Here is a 23,870-nt window from a genome sequence, read left to right on the forward strand (position 1 = left end):
TCTGTCAAACGCCTCCTTTAGGGCTCTACTGATCCAGAACAACTCTATAGCCTGAGTGAATGAAGACTGAGTTAGATTTTAGGTCCGTCCGGGGTCTTCTCTCAGTCATTAGAGACTCTGTGTGAAGACGAGATGTGTGTGTTGTAGCTGCGCTAGGCTCAGCATCATCACAGCTCTCTGATCTTGATTGCAGCGGGTGTTTGGGGCTTCGCTTTAAACACTGTATATTACTGTAATTGTCAGAGAGCTGTGTGTGTGTGAACAGCCCTCTTCATTAACCTTTCTAACTCGTGTAAGCGTTGAGCGTCATATCATTTTCTCTCTCAGAGATGCTCAGACTAACTAATGGAGCCGCTGGATTCAGACACAGAGCCAGAGGAAGCTTTGTTTCCCACAATACCAAGCAACGAAATGAGTTTCTTCAACTATGGCCACTTTTGGCCCTGTGGACTTTTGGGAATTAAATTCCTTTAGAAGAAACTTTCCAAACACACTGGCTTATTTTTTTTTCTAATAAATCTGACATTTTTCCTCTGGACCATGATGAAGAAATGTAATTTCCTCAACCGCATCCATCACATTAAATATGTTATATTATATACTTCTGAATATGTTACATTGTATACAGAACATCTGTACTGCTACTCTTGCATAATTTGCAAATAAAAAAGTAACTTATGATAAAGCTTTATTAGAAAATAAATGAATAATTACAATAAATTATTAATTATCTTACCACATCATTTTCACACAACACAATACATATTAAAATGGCTTTTTTCACTATTTATTGTCTACGTTGTACATTATACCATTTATTTTAAATATATTTTCACGCTTTTATGCGTAATCTGGTAAAACCAAAAGTTAGAAATAAGATAAAGCTTTATTTTTTTTCAATTATTTTTAATAATCATTAATTATCTTCACACAAATAACTTCACACTGTTATATATTTTAAATATATTTACATTCTTCTTGCATTATTTGGAATAAAAAGTATCTTTAGATAAAGTTAATATATTGTTATAATAATAATGCATTAATAATCTTCACACAAACCATTTTTATGCCATAAATATTGAAATGGATCATTTGACCTTTTTTAGCATTCAAGTATTCTTTATTCACACGTGTATTATATTTTTAAGATGGATTTTCATAGGTTAGCACTGAAAGTTAAGGGTAAAGCAATGAAATCTGCATAAAAGGCATTTGCAGTAAAAATGAAAGCTGAAAGTAAAACATTTTTTAAAAAGACCGTTTTAGAGTGCTTTTTATTGTTTTCATAAAATCAACCGCTGGAAAATGAAAGAGGACGAAACGTCCAGATATGATAAAAGCTTCCAGCTGTTAATAATAGCAGCGTTTGGCTTTAATTTATGAGCGTTTCTGCAATCATAAACATCACAGATGTAGCGGAGATCACACTGTCTGTGCTATCAACAGATTTGACCCATGCAGGAAATTAATTGGAATGAGTTTATATATTTCTAACCTAATCTGGGTAAGTGTATGGATCGCCGCAGTCAGGCTTGGGCTTTAATCAATTTCTGGAGGCAAAAGCCTTGGAAAGAAACACAATCTTTCTGTTCTGATGCTGCGCCGCTGCTTAGAGCGAAGCTGAATTGAGCAAAATACGCTTATTATTAGTTTTGTGCGCACAGACGCAATAAATCATGTTGACATAAATTGACAATATCTTAGCATCGGGATGGAATCCGTTCGGATTGTAATAAATATAAGCTCATTATTATGTCTCGGCGGCCTCTGGCCCCTTTGACCAGCCGTCATTAATAAGCTCACTCTTATATATCAAAAATATAAATGGCAACATCAGGTGGAAGTGAAATCTTTCTGCATGCGTCCGATCCGTCACATGCACATGGGTTCACTCATGATGGGGGATGAATTAAAAGTATTTAAAGTAATAAACTATTACTATTAAAATGATCAAATTCTAATCTAAATTAAAATGCTAAAAATTAAGATGTACTGTAAAAGGAAATATACTTTTAGTAATAGTTCTATATTTATAACTATTTTTATTTTTATCGAAGGACACAATTCTAGAACACAAAACATTTTGAAGTATTTTTACTGTTTAACTGTTGAATATATTTTCAAATTTAATTTATTCCTGTGATTTCAAAACTGGATTATTCCAGTCGCATAATTTCACAATATTACTGCTTTTGCTGTATTGCAAATCAAATAAATGCAGGCTTGGTGAGCAGAAGAGACGTCTTTCAGAAACATTGAAGATCTTCCTGCTCATAAACTTAAGTGTATCTTGTGTCCAGCAGTGAGCCGCTATCCCACGTATCAAATGAAAGTGTTTTCAAACCTACGCTCACTTGTCTTTCTCTCTTTGTTTGTCTGTAGTTTTCTTGTGCCCAGGGCTCCTGCGTGGCGTTTATCAGAGCGAGCATCTGTTCGAGTCGGACCACCAGTCGGGAGCTTGGTGCAAAGACCCCCTCCAGGCCTCGGATAAGATCTATTACATGCCCTGGACGCCATATCGCACAGACACCCTCACCGAATACTCCAGCAAAGAGGATTTCATCGCAGGAAGACCCACCACGACCTATAAGCTCCCCCATCGGGTGGACGGCACCGGGTTCGTCGTCTACGACGGGGCACTGTTCTTCAACAAGGAGAGGACCAGGAATATCGTCAAATTCGATTTGCGCACTCGCATCAAGAGTGGTGAGGCTATCATCGCTAGCGCAAACTACCACGACACTTCGCCGTATCGCTGGGGAGGCAAGTCTGATATCGATCTGGCAGTGGATGAGAACGGACTGTGGGTGATTTACGCCACGGAGCAAAACAACGGACGGATCGTAATCAGCCAGCTCAACCCGTATACGTTACGTGTGGAGGGAACTTGGGATACGGCCTACGACAAACGCTCCGCTTCCAACGCCTTCATGATCTGCGGGATCCTGTACGTGGTCAAGACTGTCTATGAAGATGACGATAGCGAAGCCACCGGGAATAAAATCGACTACATCTACAACACGGAGCTGAGCAAAGACGGCTATCTGGACATCCCCTTCCCCAACTCATACCAGTACATCGCTGCCGTGGATTACAATCCCAGAGACAATCTGCTCTATGTGTGGAATAACTATCACGTGGTCAAGTATACGCTGGATTTCGGAGTCCTGGACAATAGGCTAGGTAAGAGCTGGAGCGTTTTGAAAGCTATGATTGCTTTCTCAAAGTGAATTGAAAAAAAAAAATGTTTCAAAAGGAAAATATTAAGTGGATGCAACTTTTTTCAGGGTTTAAGCCATTTGTTAGCTTGAGCGTATATTTGCGTATATTTGCTTGCTTGTAATATTTACATTTATATTTACATTTATTCATTTAGTAAACGCTTTTATCCAAAGCGACTTACAGATGAGGACAGTGGAAGCAATCAAAAACAACAAAAAGAGCAATGATATTTAAGTGCTATAACAAGTCTCAGTTAGGTTAACACAGTACACATAGCATGGGATTTTAAATAATATAATATATAGAAAACAGATATAATAAAAAAAGAATAGAGCCAGCTAGTGTTAGAGGTCTTTACACATACACACACACATACAATTGCATAATTAATGAAAAGAAAACAGAATATAAAAAGATTAGAAAGGTAGTTCGATTTTTTAAAAGAATAGAATTAGAATAGTGAGTGCTAAAGTTAGAGGGTCAAATAAAGATGGAAGAGATGTGTTTTAAGCCGATTCTTGAAGATGGCTTAAAACACATCTTGGGGTTGGTCATTCCACAAGGAGGGAACATTTAATTTAAAAGTCTGTAAAAGTGCCTTTGTGCTTCTTTGGGATGGCACAATCAAGTGGCGTCCACTTGCAGAACGCAAGCTTCTAGAGGCACATAAGTCTGAAGTAATACATTTAGGTAAATGGTTGCAGAGCCAGTGGTAGTTTTGTAGGCAAACATCAATGCCTTGAATTTTATGCGAGCAGCTATTGGAAGCCAGTGCAAATTTATAAACAGAGGTGTGACACGTATTCTTTTTGGCTCATGAAAAAATTATCTTGCTGCCTCGATCTGAATTAATTGTAAAGGTTTGATAGAATTGGCTGAAAGACCTGCCAAGAGGGCATTGCAATAGTCCAGCCTGGACAGAACAAGAGCTTGAATAAGGAGTTGTGCTGCATGTTCTGAAAGAAAGGGCTTGATCTTCTTGATGTTGAATAAAGCAAATCTGCAGGATCGGACAGTTTTAGCAATGTGTTTTTTAAGGATTTATGGTTGATGTGCCTAACTTGATGGTGAAATTGTGATGAAACAATGGGTTTGCTGGAATCACAAACAGTTCTGTCTTGGCAAGATTGAGTTGAAGGTGATCGTCCATCATCCAGGAAGAAATGTCTGTTAGACAAGCTGAGATTTGAGTAGCTACCTTCGGATCATCAGGATTTTTATCCAAAGTCGCTTCGGATAAAAGCTTCTGCTAAATGATTAAATTTAAATGTAAATGTATATGTAGGATGGAATGAGAGGTAGAGTTGAGTGTCATCAGCATAGCAGTGGTATGAAAAGTCATGTTTCTGAATGACAGAACCTAATGATGCCATGTAGACAGAGAAGAGAAGTGGTCCACGGACTGAGCCCTGAGGCACCTCAGTAGTTAGATGTTGTGACTTGGACACCTCACCTCTCCAAGATACTTTGAATGACCTATCTGATAGGTAAGACTCAAACCATTGAAGTGTGGTTCCTGAGATGCCTTTTGCCAGTAGGGTTGATAGGAGCATCTGGTGGTTAAACGTGTGAAAAGCAGCGGACAGATTAAGCAGGATAAGTACTGAAGATTTGGATTCCGCTCTTGCCAGTCTTAGAGCTTCAACAACTGAGAGCAAGGCCGTCTCAGTTGAATGTCCACTTCTGAAGCCAGATTGGTTGCTGTCAAGGAGATTGTGTGTGAGAAATGTAGAGACTTGTTTGAACACAGCTCGTTCAAGTGTTTTTGCAATGAAAGGAAGAAGGGAAACTGGTCTGTAGTTCTCTAAAAGAGATGGGTTGAGGTTGGGTTTCTTAAGTAGTGGAGTTATACGTGCCTGTCTAAATGATGAGCGAAAAACACCAGTGTGGAGGAATGTGTTGATGATGTGAGTGAGTGCAGGTACAACTGCAGGAGAAATGGCTTGAAGGAGATGAGATAGAATAGGATCAAGCGGGCAAGTTGTAGGGTGATTAGAAAGGATGAGTTTTGAGACTTCTGCCTCAGAGAGTGAAGATGAGTAAATCAAGTAAATGAGTTTGCTGGTGATATGAGCTTGACTGATTGTGGTGTGGAAAATTGTGCACTAATGTGTTTAATTTTATTAATGAATAACGTTGCAAAGTCGTCAGCTATTAGAGATGAGGCAGGAGGGGGAGGAGGAGGACAAAGAAGTGAGGAAAATGATTTAAAAAGCATGCTAGAGTTAGACAAATTGTTAATTTTGTTATGGTAGTATGTCCTTTAGCAGAGAAAGAAGATAGGAGTGACTGATACATATTAAGGTCAGTAGTATTTCTGGATTTGCGCCCCACCCTTTCAGCAGCTCTAAGCTTAGAACGGTGTTCGCGTAGAACATCAGATAACCAAGGGGCAGAAGGGGTGTTACGGGCTGGCCTGGAAGATAAGGGGCAAACAGTGTCTAAACAAGATGTAAGAGTGGAGCAGAAAGTATCAGTAGCACTGTTAGCATCCAAAGATGCAAACAGTTTAGGGGAAGGAAGTGAGGATGAAACCATTGCAGAAAGCCGAAAGGGTGAAAGTGTGCGTAGGTTACGTCGAAAGATGACAGAGGTAAGTGAAGTGTCAGGGATCATGTTGAGGTTAAGAGTGAGGAGGAAGTGATCCGACGTGTGCAGTGGAGTAACCAGAACATGATCAGTAGAGCAGTGTCATGTATAAATAAGGTCCAGTTGGTTGCCTGATTTGTGAGTAGCAGTAGTTGACACTCGGTTAAGATCATGAGAAGCAAGCAGAGTGTGGAAATCGGCAAACAGAGGTTTATTTAGATGGATGTTGAAATCTCCAAGCATAACTAGGGGAGTACCATCCTCAGAAAAGGTTGAGAGCAACACATCTAATTCATCCAAAAAGTTACCCAGTGGTCCTGGGGGTCGATAGACAGCTACAAAATGTATTTTAAAAGGGTAGGTAACAGTAACTGAATGAGATTCAAAGGAGCTGTTGATACCCAAAGAATAAAAAAAAAAAAAAAAAATATATATATATATATATATATATATATATATATATATATATATATATATATATATATAATACAAGCAAGCAAATATACGCTAAATATATTTCTAAATATATATATTTTTAATGTTTTACTTTATTTTTAACATTTTTGCTACTTAATTTATTTTGTTGATTTATAAATTAATTCATTGTTTAGTTTTACTGTATTTCAAAACCAATTTCACTATTATAGATTTTTTTTTTTACTTTCTTTTAATAAAAATGATCTAATTATAATCACCATGAACAGAAATGAAAGAGGGGAAAATACATATAGGGGTGGAAATTTATATATGCACTTTTATGTTTCAATGGAATGTCACAGTGCAAAAAAAATATCATTTGACAAACTTTTCAGTCTTACAAATAAGCTTTATTTCTGTTATGCAACATATGGTCTTGTATTTCTTATGACGTTAGGGTGAATATGACATATTTCGATGAGATTCACAGCCTCCTCCTTAAAAGCACAGCTACTAATAACATTTTGGTGAATGTTGGGAATGTTGTGGTTGTGAAAATGGAAGCTTTGCCTTTGATTTAGTGAAATGAGTTGTTTGGTGTCTGCAGGCGGCACACAGATCGAGTGAGCTTCAGTGCTGTTTGCGTGAGTTAGCGGTCGAGCAGAATGTCTGGAATATTCTCTTTAATTGGAAAGCATCGAGTGAAGTTGGTGGAGGGGAAGAAGTTCATGGCTCCTTACTGAAAGTCAAAATGTCGTCTGTGCATTTGCCTTTTAAATAAAGAAAGCTCTTGTGGGTAACACTGTGAGAAAAATACTGTTACTGTTGCACAGTAATATACAAGAGGCATATTGGGGGTCAATGCTAAGAGAAAATAAAAGTGAAATCATTTGCAAAAAATTTAAATGCTTTCCACCATTTTTTTTTTCATGGTCATGCTCAATGTCAGCCAAATTATTGTAATTGCCACCACATTGTTAGATATAAAAAAATAAAATAAAAAAATCTAGTTTTCTGCGACAAATCTATTATTATATACTATTATAACTATAAAAAAACATTGAACATATTAAATAGAGAAAAGTAATATAAGTATTACGATATATTATATTTTTACGATATATTATATTTTTATTAATTGCACAAACATGACAAGTAATGTTTTGAAAAATGTAAACTATTTTTAATCAAATTCACCTAGTGTTTACAAAAAAAAGTTAAAACAAAAATCTACCCCCCACCCCATCAAACAAAATGTTTTTTTTTTTTCATAACACAAAAAAATTATTCAAAATATAAAAGATATATATGTATCAAAATATATCGTTCAATGTCTCCTAAAGGCGTTCAAACTCTAATTGTGAGAAGTGATATTTGATATGTCTTAGCAAGCTCTGAAAAGAAGAGTGTTTTATTAATGAAAGCTATGTTTTCATTGACAGACTGAATCTGTGTTCAAAGTCACAACGATGTCTCCCTGATGACAGCAGTGGTTTGGACGGCATGCTTTTCATGTCATTTTTCTGCTGAACTCGATCTTTTAGAGAAGTTTTGGGCACAGTTTAATGGAAGTGTTTTTGACAGCTGTGTCCACTTCACATTTACACTCTCAGGCTGTCATGATCCAGCAGCACACTAACTACTGCTCTTCACCACTGCTTTCTGACACAAATGCTTTTTCTTTCATATTAGGCGGCATGTACACTGCAAAGTGTTCAGCATCTAAATATGCTAGTATCACAATTTAAATGTATTAGTGTTGCCATTAGTGTGAACTGTTGTCTTCTACAGTCAGTTTTCCATGGAGCAATAGTTTGAGAAGAAACTCGCTGAGCAAATTAGTTACACTGTTTATAACTTTACCTGAATAACAAATCCAGTTTAATGTTACAGACATGCTCGCAGTGCATTTTCATCCTTGTATAAAGGATGTTTCTGTTGTGTGTTTCTGTCTGGCAGAGTGGACATGAGGTGAAGTCGCCTTTATTAAGTGATTTGAGATGCTCTCCCATGCTTTTATAGAGTCAGGAAATGACCCACTCAAAGCATCCTCAAATCACACATGCAGTGTGAGAGGGAGAGAGAGTGAGAGAGTGTGTGTGTATGTGTGTGTGTGTGTGAGAGCTCTCTCTCTCTCTCTCTCTCTCTCTCTCAACGCACAACACCTGCAGCATGTTTCTTCTGGAATTAACCTTCATCTGAAGGTGACTCTTTGATGGGGTTCTGTTCATCATGTTCTATTGCTGTTTCAAGACCTAGTGAGCATACATTCTGCACTATACACACCTAAAAAACACCCATGACATTTTAGGATTTTTTTTTTTTTTTTTTTTTTCTGATTCTATAAGGTTTTAGCCTTGGTGACATCATCAAGCAAAATGACACGCAGCAGTGTTGTTGTTCTGAATATCAGCACGGCTATAAATACCTGTGACTGAATCACAGCCATGCCGATATTCAGAACAACTCTGTGCAGGGTTTTCTTGCCCTGGCAACCAAAAACACACTTCTTTTGTGACAATTCGGTCTCTCGCTCTGATCAGTGAAGTCTGTTGTGCTCTCAGTGCTCTGCTATACGGGAGCGCGCGCTCTTCCGGCAGAAGTGCCCTTAGGACCCATATAAGGAAATTCCGCTCCATCTAACGTCACACAGACCCATACTCGAAAAAAAAAACTTTCCAAAACTTGTGACAAACCAGAAGAGATATTTTTGGACCAAAAATATTCCTTCAAACGTACAACTTAATTTTTGAAACTTTGTCCATGTTTAGCATGGGAATCCAACTCTTTAACAGTGTAAAAAACTCAGTATGCATGAAATAGCATTTCACTCCCCCTTTAACTTAAATTGCAAAACATGATCTCTGATTATCTTATGTAAATGCAAAGTAATTATTTTACAGTTTTCACAGAAATTAAAAAATATATATATATATATATATAATGAGAGTTTTCGGTCATTGGCATTTCTGCGTATCTTCAGAGAGAGAGAGACTGAAATATTTCCACTACTAATGCACAGCCTGACTAGGACAAACAAACAGTGAATATTCCCAGTGCATGCAGACAAACACGAGGCATGAGCAGCCTTCAGAGTCAGAAAATAGCAAATGAGACACGGTCAGAAATTGGGAGCAGGACTCAGAAAACAGGGCTTTAATACAAATACGCACACAGTGAATGGTGACTGTTGAAAGCAAAAGCCAGATGCCGGACATTTTTGGGTGATTTCGAAATATTTATGGGTCGAAAAAGTGGACATGTCCACATCCGGGGGAATGAGGACATATAGTTTGGTCACCCTAGATCTAGTAGTCTTCACAGTCAGCAATGCCCATCACAAGATCGCAAGCACATCATGTGTGCCATTTAGCACAAGGCCTCAAAATACATGATTTATGCAATATTACAAGCCACTGGCAAAAAAAGAATCAAACGAGGTAGATTACTGAGAAAAATTTATACATTTTGGTAATTAAAATGTGTGGGATTTACTGTTTAATAAAAAAATACATCACAATGCAAATAAGTAAAGAATGATCCCAAAATAGGCTTCTGTTGATTTTGGGGTGAAATATAGATTGGATAGGATATCGACTCACCTGTTTATCTCATACAGCACTGTACGTTTATTTTTAGGCCCTCTATATGTTTTAGGTCTCAGGTCCCAGCGTTTGGCTGGAGGCTGATTTTATCACTGCACACAGCTCCATTACTCACTGCTGAAAATCTCCTGGCTCGAGGGCACAAGTGTGTCGCACTTTATCACCCTCTCCCCGCATACCTCTCCAGCTTTAGTTCCTCTATAGAGGCAGTCAAGAGAAAGATACGCACTGTGCTTACAACATCTGTCCCCATGCCCTGCTCCACTGGCCTTGTGTGTGTGTGTGTGTGTGTGTGTGTTTCCAGTTCTGTCTCATGTATTTCTGTGTAGCTTCAGGGAATCTCTAAAAATAAGCATGATATAACAGAAATATCCTAGAATGTCTAAAATCAGATAAAAGAATCATACCAGAATGAAAGATTCAGTGTTTCGTCTCCAAAAATGTCATTAAATTGGAATCTCTGAAATGAGATTCAGATAACAAAGTTTATAGAGGGTCAAATAATAATAATAATAATAATAATAATAATAATAATAATAATACATTGTATTTATAACACACTTTATATTCACACAGAATCCCAAAGTGCTACAGATTAAGAACAAAAATAAATGTTAAAAATAAAAAGAGTCATAAGGTCAGTGTCCAATAATGAAATCATCAGTAGACATGAAAATCATCAGCTTCAAGTCACAAAACTGGAACAAAATCTTCAAAAATCTGCTTTGGACCGCACCACCAACAACAAATGAGTATCATACTGTATAACAGAATCACAATGAGCTGACTGAATTCAGCATCAGATATTAGACAGCAACAACAAATCAGATAACAGTATCAGTGGGGAATATTCAAAATCAGCATCACTTAACAGAATAAGCATTAAATACCTGAATTCAACATTTTAAAGGCATCAGATAAGAAAATCAGCATGAATGCCTCACAGTCAGTAGTAGATAACATTAATCAGCATCAGGTTAAAAAATCACATTGAAATGTGCATATTCAGCATCATTTCATTTAATCACCTTGACATCTCCAAAGTAAGAATCAGACAACAACAAATATGCATCAGAAAACAGAATGAATATTGAATATAAACCAGCAGTAGATCTAAATCAGCATTAGATAACACAAACAATACAATCTCTAAAATCAGCAGCTGATAAAAGAATAATCTGCATCAGATAGTAGATTTGTCTTGAAATGTCTAAAATCGTCATCAGAGAACAAAGTAAGTAAAGGGTCATGAAGTCAGTGTCTGATTCAGATGACAGTTTCAGATCTGCAACTCAAATTGACAATGTAAAATCATCAACCTCAGATTACAAAACTGAAAAATAATCTTCAGAAAAAATCAGCATATAAACTCATAATCTCCTAAATCAGCATTAGACAACAACACATCTGCATCAGATGTGGAATCTTCAAAATCAGCATAAGTTAGCAGAATCAACATTAATTCTCTGAACTCAACACCAGATAGCAGAATCAGCATAAAGAAAAAGTCTTGATCAGCATCAGATAACATGAACAATATACATCTCCAAAATCAACGTCAGATAACTGAATGACATACAATTCTTCAAAATCTGCATCAGGTAACAGAATCACTCCGATTTTTCTAGATTCAGCATGATGCATTAGAATTACCTTGAAATCTTTAAAATCAGCATCAGAAATCAAAGTTAGCACAAAATAATAATCAGATCTGCATTAAATTCAGAATACAAAATCATAAGGCTCAAATGACAAAACATAAGATCATACAATTATGAATGTAGAATGTGAACTCCAAAATTATTGCACATAGTAGAATCACCATGCCATGTCATATGAACGTAATGAAATTTCTCTTGAAATGAATGTTTATTTTTGTGCCACACTAAAGGGAATTATGAATTCTCAAAACAGTGAGCAATACTGAACCAGGACCTTGTTTTTCTTCAGGCTCCTGTCAAACTTGACTTGTCTGAGATGTCCTCCTGGAGCTGTAGTGAGGGACGGTTTCGTGTGAGATACCGATCTCCTGTTTTGACCCTTTGTTTGGAAAAGCAGCTCTCTTCCTTATAGCTTCTGCGTTTGCTGATATTCAGAACATGTGCGGGAACGTCGAGCACAGTGATGTTTGGAGCAGGAGGGGGATGCTCTCTGCTCTGCAGGGTCTCTTTAGGCAGACGGTAATTGACCTAATCTGGCCCATATGCAGAGTGAAATATGTTTCGCCTTGACTTCAGAGGAGCACAGCCTTGTGCTATGACTACTGCAGATCTTTTGACTCTGTCTGGCCTTCGCTCTAATAAAACACACAGAGTCAAGACCTGCAGACTCCTCACAGAACAGGCTGCAGAAGTGGAAAAATAAAGGGTACATACAGAGGAATTTGGATTTGATTTTGAAGTGTCAATATATATTATTTTAAAAACTAACAGCAAGTTGAAGTGTGAGTTTTGTCTCATGTGTTAAGAATCAGAGAGCTGACTCTGGCAAACAATTCATTTACAACAATGCAACAAAAACAAACGTGTGTGTGTGTGTGTGTTTGCAATATGATGGGAACAGTGAAAAGGGTCCACATCTTAATTAAGCATGGCTGCGAGTGAGCAGTGATAGAGATGCTTCATCTTTCTGCCAGACATGAATGAGTCGAGCCAGTTCTCACTCGCTCTGATAAGACACCAGAATAGAGAGACAATTTAAAGTGACGAGCACTTTCTGACAGCCAGAGAAACTTCTCTTCGTTTTCTTGGGTGCTGAGAAGACAAATGAGAGTTAATTATGACAAGAAGAGCACCTCAAATTAAGCGTAATAGCACACGGCTGAAACTAGACACGCGTCGCCATATCTGCCGTCAGCTCTGATAATAGACTGAATGTTTTAAGAGCGTTTCTTGTGTGTATGGGATCTTACAGGCAGATTTACAGATTGACTGGTTGACTTAAGTGAGTTGGTTTTGATGGATCAGATCAGACCACACACACTTTCATCAGATTCACGTGCTGCTTTGGTCAGTCTGTCTTCATCTGCTTCACAGGAAACATCATGTTTAAGTTACTGAGAACTGAGACAAATTATACATAATCAGCAACAAGGGCTGACAATTTACCACATTTATTTAAATTAAAATGCAGTGAGATATTCTCACAGCAGTGTGTGTCGTTATAAATGATCTTTATTCTACTATTGAAATCATAATCAGTGGAAATTTGTCAAATGAACATTATTGAAATGTAACAAAAGCCATTAACTTGCAGTGAGGATTGCTGCATGGTCACATCTGTGTATAGTCATCTGTAGTGGAGGCAGAGAAACATCAGGCGTGAGCTGAAGTGTGTGCAAAGTGTCATGTGGTCGTGGTCAGGTGGTTTTGGGAGGAGTCTCTCTGCTGCGTCTGGAGGTTGTAAGCGTTTTCCTCCCTCAGATCCTAATGAAGCATCTCTGTGCGTTTGTGTTTAATGACGCAGAGCTGCTGGAAGCTGCACTCACGGCTGTCATTGATTCACACGCTGTGAAGGTTTATTATGTGTGAATGTGTACAGTATGTGTGGCTGTTTTTTGTTAATTGGCATAAAATGCATTATTATTAGTATTAGTAGTAATTAGTAGTAAGTATAACATTTATTTCTAAAAATAAATTGATCATACAAGTAGAGAGCTTTCATGACAACGTTTAGTAATCATATGAAAACAATTGGTTCAAGGCACACTTTTTCATTATGAAGAACTCTTTAAGCAGTATTTTTTGAACTTCACTAAACAAATGTGAGTGTGCCATGCAAACCAGCAAAAGATAAAGTAAAGATGTAAGCCTAGTAGAAGATGTATCTGTATCTAAGCTAATTATTATTATACTCTTAGTTTGGTTTTTGGGAGACGTGCAGAGACGGCAATGCAGCTGTTTGATTGGTGATCGTGCTGTGCTTATTTCATTCATTCATGTATCGTATCATAGCCTATAAGGATTCAATCAGTGTAAAATAAATGTTCAGTGGTTGAGCATTGTGTTAGTAGCACAAAAGGTTGTGGGGTCAATTCCCAGGGAACATGCATACTTAAATAAGTTGCTTTGGATCAAAGCATCTCCCAAATGCATAAATGTAAATCACAGATCACTCATGCAGCATTAAAGAGTGCCAAAACCATATTGTTTTAATTTATATATCTTTATTATCATAACAGTCTGAGTAATTCTGATAACTGAACAGAAAACTTTGAAGTGTCAGCTTTGTGAACGTATATGTTGATTATGTATCTAGTAAGAAAGACTCATGAGCAGCAACCTTTTAATTTTGGATATGTCATTTGTGTCTCCATGCTGACAATGGGGGGTGACCGGTAAGGGGTTAACTAATAGATACTACTCAGAAAATACAAATTCTTCCAAATTGAAACTGGATATGAAATATAATGGATAATGTGGTTTTTCACATTTTCAGCTTGTTGTAGACGTGCAGATGGACACATGATCCCATTAGCCTTTCTTTGGACTATCACTGTTCTTATCTATAAAATGGCTGAGGCCAAAAATAGGAAGAAAAATGAATAATCAGGTTGATTTGCTCTTTTATAAATATAGAAGCCCTCTGGGCACGACTTATTAAAGTTTTAAAAGAGAATTAACTCCTGCAGCAGGTGATGCTGAACTTTTAATTGCTCATCAAAGAATTAATAGTGGGCAAGCTTAGGGTTGTGAAGTTAATAAACATAATATTAATAATCCAAAACTGAGTTAGTGAAATAACTTCATTATGTTACAGCACATAAAAACACTGGTGTGAATACTAACATGTCGATCTAGGTTGCATGCTAGCAGACACTCGAGCAATTATGGTCTTTAAAGGAACAGTTTATAATGAAGATGTGCTCACCCTCAGGCTGTCCAAGATGTACTGTAGATGAGATTGTTTCTTCATCAGGTTTAGAGAAATGTAGCGTTCTATCAGTGTCTCACCAGTGGATGCTCTGCAGTGAATGGGTGCCATCAGAATCAGAGTCCAAACGGCTGATAAAAACATCACAATAATTCACAAGTAATCCACACCACTCCAGTCCATCAGTTAACATCTGGAGAAGACAAGTGTGTTTGGAAGAAAACAAATTTAAGACATTTGAAGACATTTCTAAATAAAATACAAGTCTATAATTAATAGTAGCACCAGTGGACAATTTGTCTGTTCTGAATCAGGAGAAAAATCTGCACAGATTAAGCACCAGCTTTTGTCTTCTCCAGATGTTAACTGATGGAGTGGAGTTGTGTGGATTATTTTGATGTTTTTATCAGCTCATTCTGACGGCACCCATTCACTGCAGACCATGCACCACTGAGCAAGTTATGCAATGCTGTAATGGGCTGTGATTTAGTCTTTATTCGTGTATTTATTTCAGCGTTTATTCATGTCTATTCATGAGCCGCGATCACTGTACCATTTGGTGATCACTGATGTCTCTTAATGGTGTGTTAAACCGACACCAGACTGTGTTGGCAGGTTTAGATGTCGGTCAGGTGTCTCTTCCTCTCTGAATGGGCAGTTCTCTGCTAATAGACCACTGGAGACTCTCTTACCAGAGAAGTTAACGCTAGCGCTGCTGGCCGTACGCGGTCAGTTCATGAAAACGGTAGGAAATGAAATTCTCTGTAATGTAAACACAAACAGATCAGAGTCGATGTTCTGCCCACACGAACACAAAACTATTACCCTCACTTCCCCCTACAGCACAAAAGCCTGTGTGTGTGTGTGTGTTATATCCTGGGTTATGGGCCTTTCCCATAATTCCTCCCGAGTCTCTTGTGTTGTCTTATTGCTTTGTTTTGCTCTCTCTCGCTGGTTTCTGTGTTTATTAGCACATTAGCTCCTTGGAGGCTCAGAGCATCACAGACTCACAGAAGCAGCCGGATCATTTCAGCCCTTTATTTGTGTTTGGAGAACTGACAGCAGCTGATCATCCGCTCGGTTTGCTCACGTCATGCACATCTCTGCTCTTATTCTGATCTGTTCATTAGTGCATGCTATTGCAAGTAAAAATAAATTAATATAATAAAATAATGAATATCACTCTGTGTATTGGAAATGAATGGATATATTGAATATGTATGCACTTTGGATCATGCTGTGCAGTTTAATTCCTGCTTTTTGCGGTTGAATACTCATTAAAAGCCATATTGTGTTTAAGATTTTATTGGTTAATTGGGCAGCAGAAATTCTTCATGAAATTATAATATATTTACTCATCTGTTTGCTTGCTTGATTTCATCGGTTTAATAGTAGGGCTAAAGCTGTGTAAAGCAATATCTGTGTTTATAGATGAACAGGCATTGGAATGAAATAACAGTCGAGTTGGTGGTGTTTCTTGGTTTCTTGTGTGTAATAGTGCCTCAGTGGTGTGAATTGTTTTCTAGATTTGTACAGGTGTGAAGTGTAGGATGTTGTTATTATATACAATAAAGTAAAATAAACTTGTTTATTGATTTTACAGATTTATAGTTGAAGGTTTAGTTACCATGCAACACGTCTGCCTTAATAGCGGCAAGCAGCAAAAACATATTCTGCCTTTGAACCTCTAGTAATCATAATCATGACAAAAACAAGAGGGTTTCTAGCACTCCTAGCACTCAGAATAATAAATAGATATATTGAATCCCTATCATTGTGCACAGCTTCACTCTTGAACATCTAATGATGCTTCTGGAGAAGAAGTCCTCCAAGGTTAAACTCTAACTCTTGTGCTTTTTAATGAGAGTTTACTTTAAGAAGAAATTCAGCAGGAGACTTAATAATAAAGATAAATAATAGAAAAGTCTGCATTAGAGCCGCTAGATCTTTATATAACAGTGTGATTTTATACCTCAGTATGAAGTCGTTTTCTGCAGGGTACTGCTTGGTTGATTTTTATTTAAGCAATTTGCTGCTAGATAATGTGTTACTACATATACTGTAACAATTAGTACATTATTACAGGAAATATCATTTCTGAATTAAATATAATTTGTTGCGTTCTAAAATAAAGGAGTAAGCCCCAGGAAGCCGTGGTTTACAGTGAACTTATAACAGCTAAAGGGGTTGTTAGGCAAGACTCGGAGCTTAGATGTTATAAAATCACTGTAAACCACGACTTCACAGAGATTATTGCTTTATAAAACAGTTATTCCATATACATAGCAAGGTTTCACAAAATATAATAAAACAAAGCAAATAAAATGTAATGATATTAATAAAAACATTTCCTGCATCCCAGTTCGTTTACTTATAATATGCCCTAAAATTATGTACTCTTTTTGTGAAGAAAAAGTACATACTGTACTTTTGAGGATATTAGGCAATCTTTGGGACATACCACTTCGTCATGAGTGCATATTTAACAAGCACTCTGTTTCTACATGAATTCTGTCATTGTTTAAACTGCACTGCCAATTATATTATCACAGTTAACAAAATTATTGTATTTTGTTAATAATTCTTGTTTGCAGTTCTAATCAAATACTCATCCACCACACAAAGCATTGTGGGCGATATTAGTCATTAGAGTCTGCATTAGTCTGCACTTCAAATTTTAATCTCAAGTAATAGACCATCTGGGGATCTTTGGCATACTCTTTCCAACACACTACGATTTGGGACATACACATTCTGTGTTCGAAAACTATTTAGGACGGATAGTATGCAAATTGGTACGCAGTAATTATTCTTCTGCTAAGCAATGTGGTTCTTCAGAAGTGGTTGTGGTTGCAAAAAATTGGTTGCTTTTGAATTTACAACAGCTTTGAACCTTTCTCAACCAATCAGAATCAAGGACCAGAACTATCAGTTTTATAACTCTATTTTTTCCTCTGATTCCAGAAACCTCCTCCTCAGGAAATGTCTTAATGGACACGACAACGACACATACCACGACTCGCCCATTTACAGCCAGCACCACGACCGCCTCCACCTCCACCAGTTCCACCACGAATAGCAGCACCCGATCTCCCTCCACAACACCTGTGGCCCCGCGCAGCACCACCACAAACCGGCAGCCGGCGGCTCTCCCCGAGGTCACTGCTCGCTCTGACCCGTCCTCCGTCCTGCCCAACATCGCTGAGGAGTTCTGCAGCCCCGTCACCAACTCCTCTATCACCTGGCCCAGAACACGGCAGGGCCTCGTGGCCAAGCAGCCCTGCCCACCGGGAACCATCGGTACGTTAGAGCAGTCCAGGGAGCCGTGAGGTGGTTATGTTCACCAGCAGAGGGCGCTGAGAGATGCACTGGTTAATTAGTCGCGCCAACACTTGGACAGGAACAGAGCACGATTATCCTTAATTTATAAAAAGAAACACTTAGGTATTGAAATATCTTATTCATTATTAATTATAGTGCTGTCAAAAAATTAATCGCGATTAATTAAAAAAATAAAAGTTTTAGTTTACATAATATATGTGTGTGTACTGTGTATATTTATTATGTATAGAAAATTACACACATGCATGTATATATTTCAGAAAATTCTGTTGTGATTATATATTAAATATATGTATAAATAATATAAAGGATATGAATATAAATATAGACATGTAAATACTATTTTCAATATTTTGAATGTAATTAATCACGATTAATCGTTTGACAGCACTATTATTAATATATAATCTATTTTTGTAAAGTAATACTCAAATTTTTAAAAGTCACAACTATTACAAATAAAAATGTTTAAAAAATAATTATGAGAAATAAACCAATTTTGGCAGTTTTTCTCTGAATTCTGAGTTGCATCTCGCAGTTCTGACTTTTCCTCATAATTCTGAGATAATTTGTGATATACACTTTTAAGAGAAAAATAGTCAGAACAGTGAAAAAGAAAGTCAGACTTCTGAGTAAATTTTTTTTGTAATTACAAGCAATGAAAGCTCTCTTTATATATATATATATATATATATATATATATATATATATATATATATATATATATATATATATATATATATTAAAGATCTGGCTATTTTTCTCTAAATTCTGAGTTACATCTCACAATTCTGAGGTTTTTTTTTCTCAGTTTTGACTTTTTCATCTGAATTATTCACTATTTTTCATTGTGTGATTATTAGTTAATTTTGATACAACCAGTCTGACTTGCAAACATAACTATTATCATCACTAGTATCATTGCTTAATCTTTTAATATTATTTATAATCATTATTATTATTTAACAAAAAAATAAGAATATGTGATCCCTCTATTTTAAATGGTAGATATTAGCAAGTAAGATTTCAGAAATCTGCTCTTAACCATGAACATCCTAGCGGCTGCATAGCGACGCCTTGCTCTGTTTCCACAGATCAAATAAGCCCTACTCACTGCATGTTTAACAGCTTGCTTGGGTAACCCAGGTGTGTGTTTCTCTCTTTGGTTATTAGTGAGTTTGTGAAAGTGCAGCAGACGAGCGACACACAGAGTGAGCACAAATAACATGAACACAGCAAACGCATCAAACACACCTTTCACCCTCATTCCTCTGCCTCTCTTTGTTTAAAGTCCTTCATTTCTCTCACTGCTCATATCCAAACGTTTCCAGGCCTCCCATCTGTTTCCATGGTTCAGGTGATTGGCAGCTTCTTCATAATTAGTTGTTTGTTCTTGGATTTGTCTTCTGGTCATTTCTCAGAGTAACACATTCACATCCTCATATTCTCTTTCAAAACAACAACATCAAAAAGCACTAGCTTTTGAATGAAGTGTGGCTATTTTTTACAACCCCGTTATATAATATCATTCAAAAGTTGAGAAATCAATACTTTTATTTAGCAAAGATGTGTCAAATTGGTCAAACGTGACAGTAAAGACATTTATAATGTAACAAAATATTTACATTTCAAATAAATTATGTTATTTTCATCTATTCATCTGTGAAACCTGAAAGATAAAATGTATCACAGTTTCCACAGAAATATTGTGCAGCACAACTAATTTCAACATTGATAATAATCAGAAATGTTTCTTGAGCAGAAACATGTCGCATGTCTCAACTCACCCACCATCTCCTCCTCTGGAGTCAGACGCAACTCGCTGTCACTGCGCGCTATCCACGTCCCGGGGGAGCTCAATTGTACAGCCAACACGATCTCACAACAGCTCACCTTTCACAGGCAATGGCGACTCCATCCCCAGATGGTCCAGCTGATTTGGAGTAGATTCGGGGAAGCCCAGGTAGACCTGTTTGCTTCCCACGAGTCCTCCCACTGCCAGCTGTACTATTTATTCCCCATCCCAGGCCCCCCTGAGCACAGATGCACTGGCACACAGCTGGCCTTGGGCTCTACGCAAGTATGTGTTTCCCCCAGTGAGCCTGCTCGCACAGATGCTGTGCAAGGTCAGGGATGACGAGGAACAGGTCCTGTTGGTTGCGCCTTACTGGCCCACCCGGACCTGGTTTTCGGAACTCATGCACCCCGTGACAGCCCCTTCCTGGCGCATCCCTCTCTCAGGGGTTAGGCACCATTTGGCTCCCGCGTCCAGATCTTTTGAAACTCCACGTGTGGCTTCTGGACGGTATGCGGCAGACCTAAGTGATCTGCCACCGGCGGTGGTAGACACTATCACTCAGGCTAGAGCCCACACTACGAGGCAGGCCTATGCTCTGAAGTGGAGTCTGTTCACAAACTGGTGTTCTTCGCACCGAGAAGACCCCCGGATATGCCGGTCAGAGTCGTGCTTTCTTTCCTGCAAGAAAGGTTGGAGCGTAGGCTGTCATCCTTCAACCAGAAAGTGTATGTTGCTGCAATTGCAGGCCATCACGATGCAGTGGACAGCTGGTCCCTGGGGAGGCATGATCTGATCGTTAGGTTCCTGAGGGTTGCCAGAAGGTTAGATCCTCCAAGGACACCCTTGATTCCCTCCTGGGCCACTCTATTGTTCTGGCAGGACTTCAGAGGTGTCTCTTTGAGCCGCTGGATTCAGTTGAGTCGTGCTCACTTCCATCAAAAGGGTCGGGAACCTCCAAGCATTTTCGGTAAGTGAAGAATACCTTGTGTCACTACTGTCACGTTAACTTGAGACCCCGGCTGGGATACGTGCCCAAGGTTCATATCCAGCCTTGGCGTTGCTGTGTCCTGTAAGAGCACTTCGCATATACGTGGACCGCACCCAGAGCTTCAGAAGCTCTGAGAAGCTCCTGGTCTGCTTTGGAGGTCAGCCGAAGGGGAAGGCTGTCTCCAAGCAGAGGTTGGCCCACTGGATAGTGGATGCCATTGCCTTGGCATACCATTCTCAAGGTGAGCCATGTCCCCTGGGGGTGAGAGCCCCCTACACATGGAGTGTGGCCTCCTCCTATGTGCTGGTGCATGGCGCCTCTCTGGCAGACATCTGTCGAGCTGCGGGCTGGGTGAGACCTAACACGTTTGGAAGGTTTTACAAAATTTGTGTAGAGCCAGTTTCTTCCCATGTATTGGGTAGCAGGTAATTGACGGGAAGGGCTGATTGGGTGTCACGATTGCTGTGCCATTCCCCCTAACACGGGGATGTGAGCGCCTTTCTTCTCCCAGTAGAGTCCCTGGTTGGTGTACCCTGGTCAAGCATCCTCCAGCACCCTTGGCGGTCAGACCTGGTGGAGCAGTCTGCCGCCAGGCCCAGCACTGGTGTTAGCATGCCAGGATTTCCGGTCAGCCCCAATACTGGGCTAGGTGTCCATATGGCTTGATTCCCTATAGGCAATCCTATATGTGTATTCTTCCACGGTAAGGTTTCCCTCTTGGCAAACCTGTGTCTTCCCTTGACAGACCCGTCTCTTCTGGCAGCTGTTTCATCCCTACTCCAAGGTAGGAACTGCCTCAGAGACCCATTCCATATGTAGTACTGCCCCCTGGGTCAGTCCATATCAGTTTCTCCACATGTCACCTCCCTATGGGTAGGATGTGGTCTCTGTAGTGACCTTTTCCTAAGGCTCGCTTCCCCATTGACTTGACAAACTGTAAGAACAAATAGGGAAAATTTGAAGCAATCTTTCTCCAAAGTCTAACTTTGTGTGGGCGGAAAAGCAGCATGGCCTTCACCAGCAGCGATGTACTCACCCTTTGGCCCCTTCGGTACCAAGGTCAGTGAATTTACACTGTAGCTTTGGGAAGGTTACGATCTTAAGCGTAGCTTTTGTGGCATGCCACGGCTTGCCGACAATTCCAGCGCCACAGGGTTGTGACGGTGTTTAGGTTGTGGCATTTTCCATAAGACCCCATATGTCGTTCGACATAGCTCGTAGTGACCTACAGATAGGGAAAGTCTCAGTTACATACGTAACCCTTGTTCCCTGATGGAGGGAACGGAGACGTTATGTCCCCATGCCACAACCTTGAACCATTCGCTGTTGCCGGGACACGTTCTCGGCTCCTCAGCATAAAACCTAATGAGTGGATGCACCCGTGGGCACGGGGAGTGGCTCAAGTATGTTAAATCCACTAGCCAATTTTCATTGGCGTTTTGTCTTAAACTCATTTACGTCTCCTTTCTCTCTATCAGGGAATGAGGGTTATGTATGCAACAGAGACATTTTAAACAACATTTGCAAGGATACAGTTAATACAATATTGTAACATTTTTATTGCAAATATTTCCACACATGTGGACTTTTAGACTATATTTTTTACATTAATTGATTGTTATTAAAGTTAGTAATGCATGTGTTTATTGAACATAATCTTTTATCAAACTGCTGTTCTTTGTGTCTGCTGACAGTACTTCTGAAGAGAGAGAGAGAGAGAGAGAGAGAGAGAGAGAGAGAGTGTGTGTGTGTGTGTGTGTGTTTGTGTGTGTGTGTCAGCGATCTCACCTGAGTGCCAATACAGTCACCCGACTGGAAGAATATGACATTTTTTCCCTCTTCTGTCCTTCTAATTAGAGCTTAGAATTCTGTCGTCTCTCTCCACGCGCTTTAATTGACCTTTACCAGTGCTCTCCAGGGAATGAACACACACACACACACACACTTCTCTGCATCTGGCTGTAGTTAGAGCTCTCTCTCTCACACACACACACGCTGCAGTGATTTTATCTCCATCAGAGGAAGTAATTACACATTCTTTTATGATCACAGACGTTTGAAAGTGTTTCTTGTCATCTGTGGAAACAGCAGTGAAGGATGTTGATGTGTGTGTGTATGTGTTTACTGTGTGATATGAACACACAGTAACGTCTGCTTTCTGTGTACAGGGATGGCTGTGTTCTCCTGTCAGGGGCCCGAGGGACTGTGGGACCAGCAGGGGCCCGACCTCATCAACTGCTCCTCCACATGGGTCAACATCATCAACCAGAAGGTTTGAGAAACAAACACACACACACACACACACACACACACACACACAGTGGGGAAGTGTATATTTAGCCTGCCATGTTCACTCATTATACAACAGTTGGATCTTTCATTTGATTGGTTAAGCCGATGTTGTTATTGTTAATTGGAAATGTTCTAAAAAAAAAAGATTTGTGCCAAATATTGAAGAAGTTTGTAAATGGAAAATAATTTAAGACATCAGCTAAAAAATTATAACTAACAAGTTGCGGACATAATCGTAAAATAAATCACACAATGCTTTTATTCAAAGGTCCTCTAAAAGTGCAACCCAGACAGCAACATAGTGTTGGCCCAGATCCGGCCCACATCTGGCCCGCATGAAATCCATGTGGGCCAGATGTGGGCCAGACCTGGGCCGAAACTGCTTGCTGTCTGGGAATGTGCTTACTTTTGTGTAAATTTGTAACATGTTTTTCTTTTCACTGAGCATGTGCTGAGCAAATTAAATATAAAACTATGAAATGTGTTTTAAGTACATGAATTAAAGCTGAAATAAAATTTAAAAGGTAAAAAAAAAAATGCCACATAAAATTACTAATAATATAATATAATATAATATAATATAATATAATATAATATAATATAATATAATATAATATAATATAATATAATATAATATAATATAATATAATATAATACTAAAATTACACTGGGCTGAATGAGTAGTTCTAATCAGTCCTACAGTTTTACAAATGTGAAATGTGTGTGTGTGTGTGTGTGTGTG

The 23,870-nt window shown here is 38.6% G+C and overlaps 1 protein-coding gene across 1 annotated transcript in view; it reads left to right on the plus strand.

Annotated features, from left to right (window-relative positions):
* The window catches only part of LOC113069001 (adhesion G protein-coupled receptor L3-like), an 88,169-nt gene that overhangs the window by 3,003 nt on the left and 61,296 nt on the right, over positions 1-23,870 (plus strand). Inside the window, 3 exon segments of the mRNA XM_026241987.1 lie at positions 2,386-3,186; positions 17,673-18,008; positions 23,005-23,108. Coding sequence (XP_026097772.1) covers positions 2,386-3,186; positions 17,673-18,008; positions 23,005-23,108 — 1,241 coding nt within the window.

The sequence above is a fragment of the Carassius auratus genome, unplaced genomic scaffold (assembly GCF_003368295.1).
Source record: "Carassius auratus strain Wakin unplaced genomic scaffold, ASM336829v1 scaf_tig00000466, whole genome shotgun sequence".
NCBI classification, from domain to species: domain Eukaryota; kingdom Metazoa; phylum Chordata; class Actinopteri; order Cypriniformes; family Cyprinidae; genus Carassius; species Carassius auratus.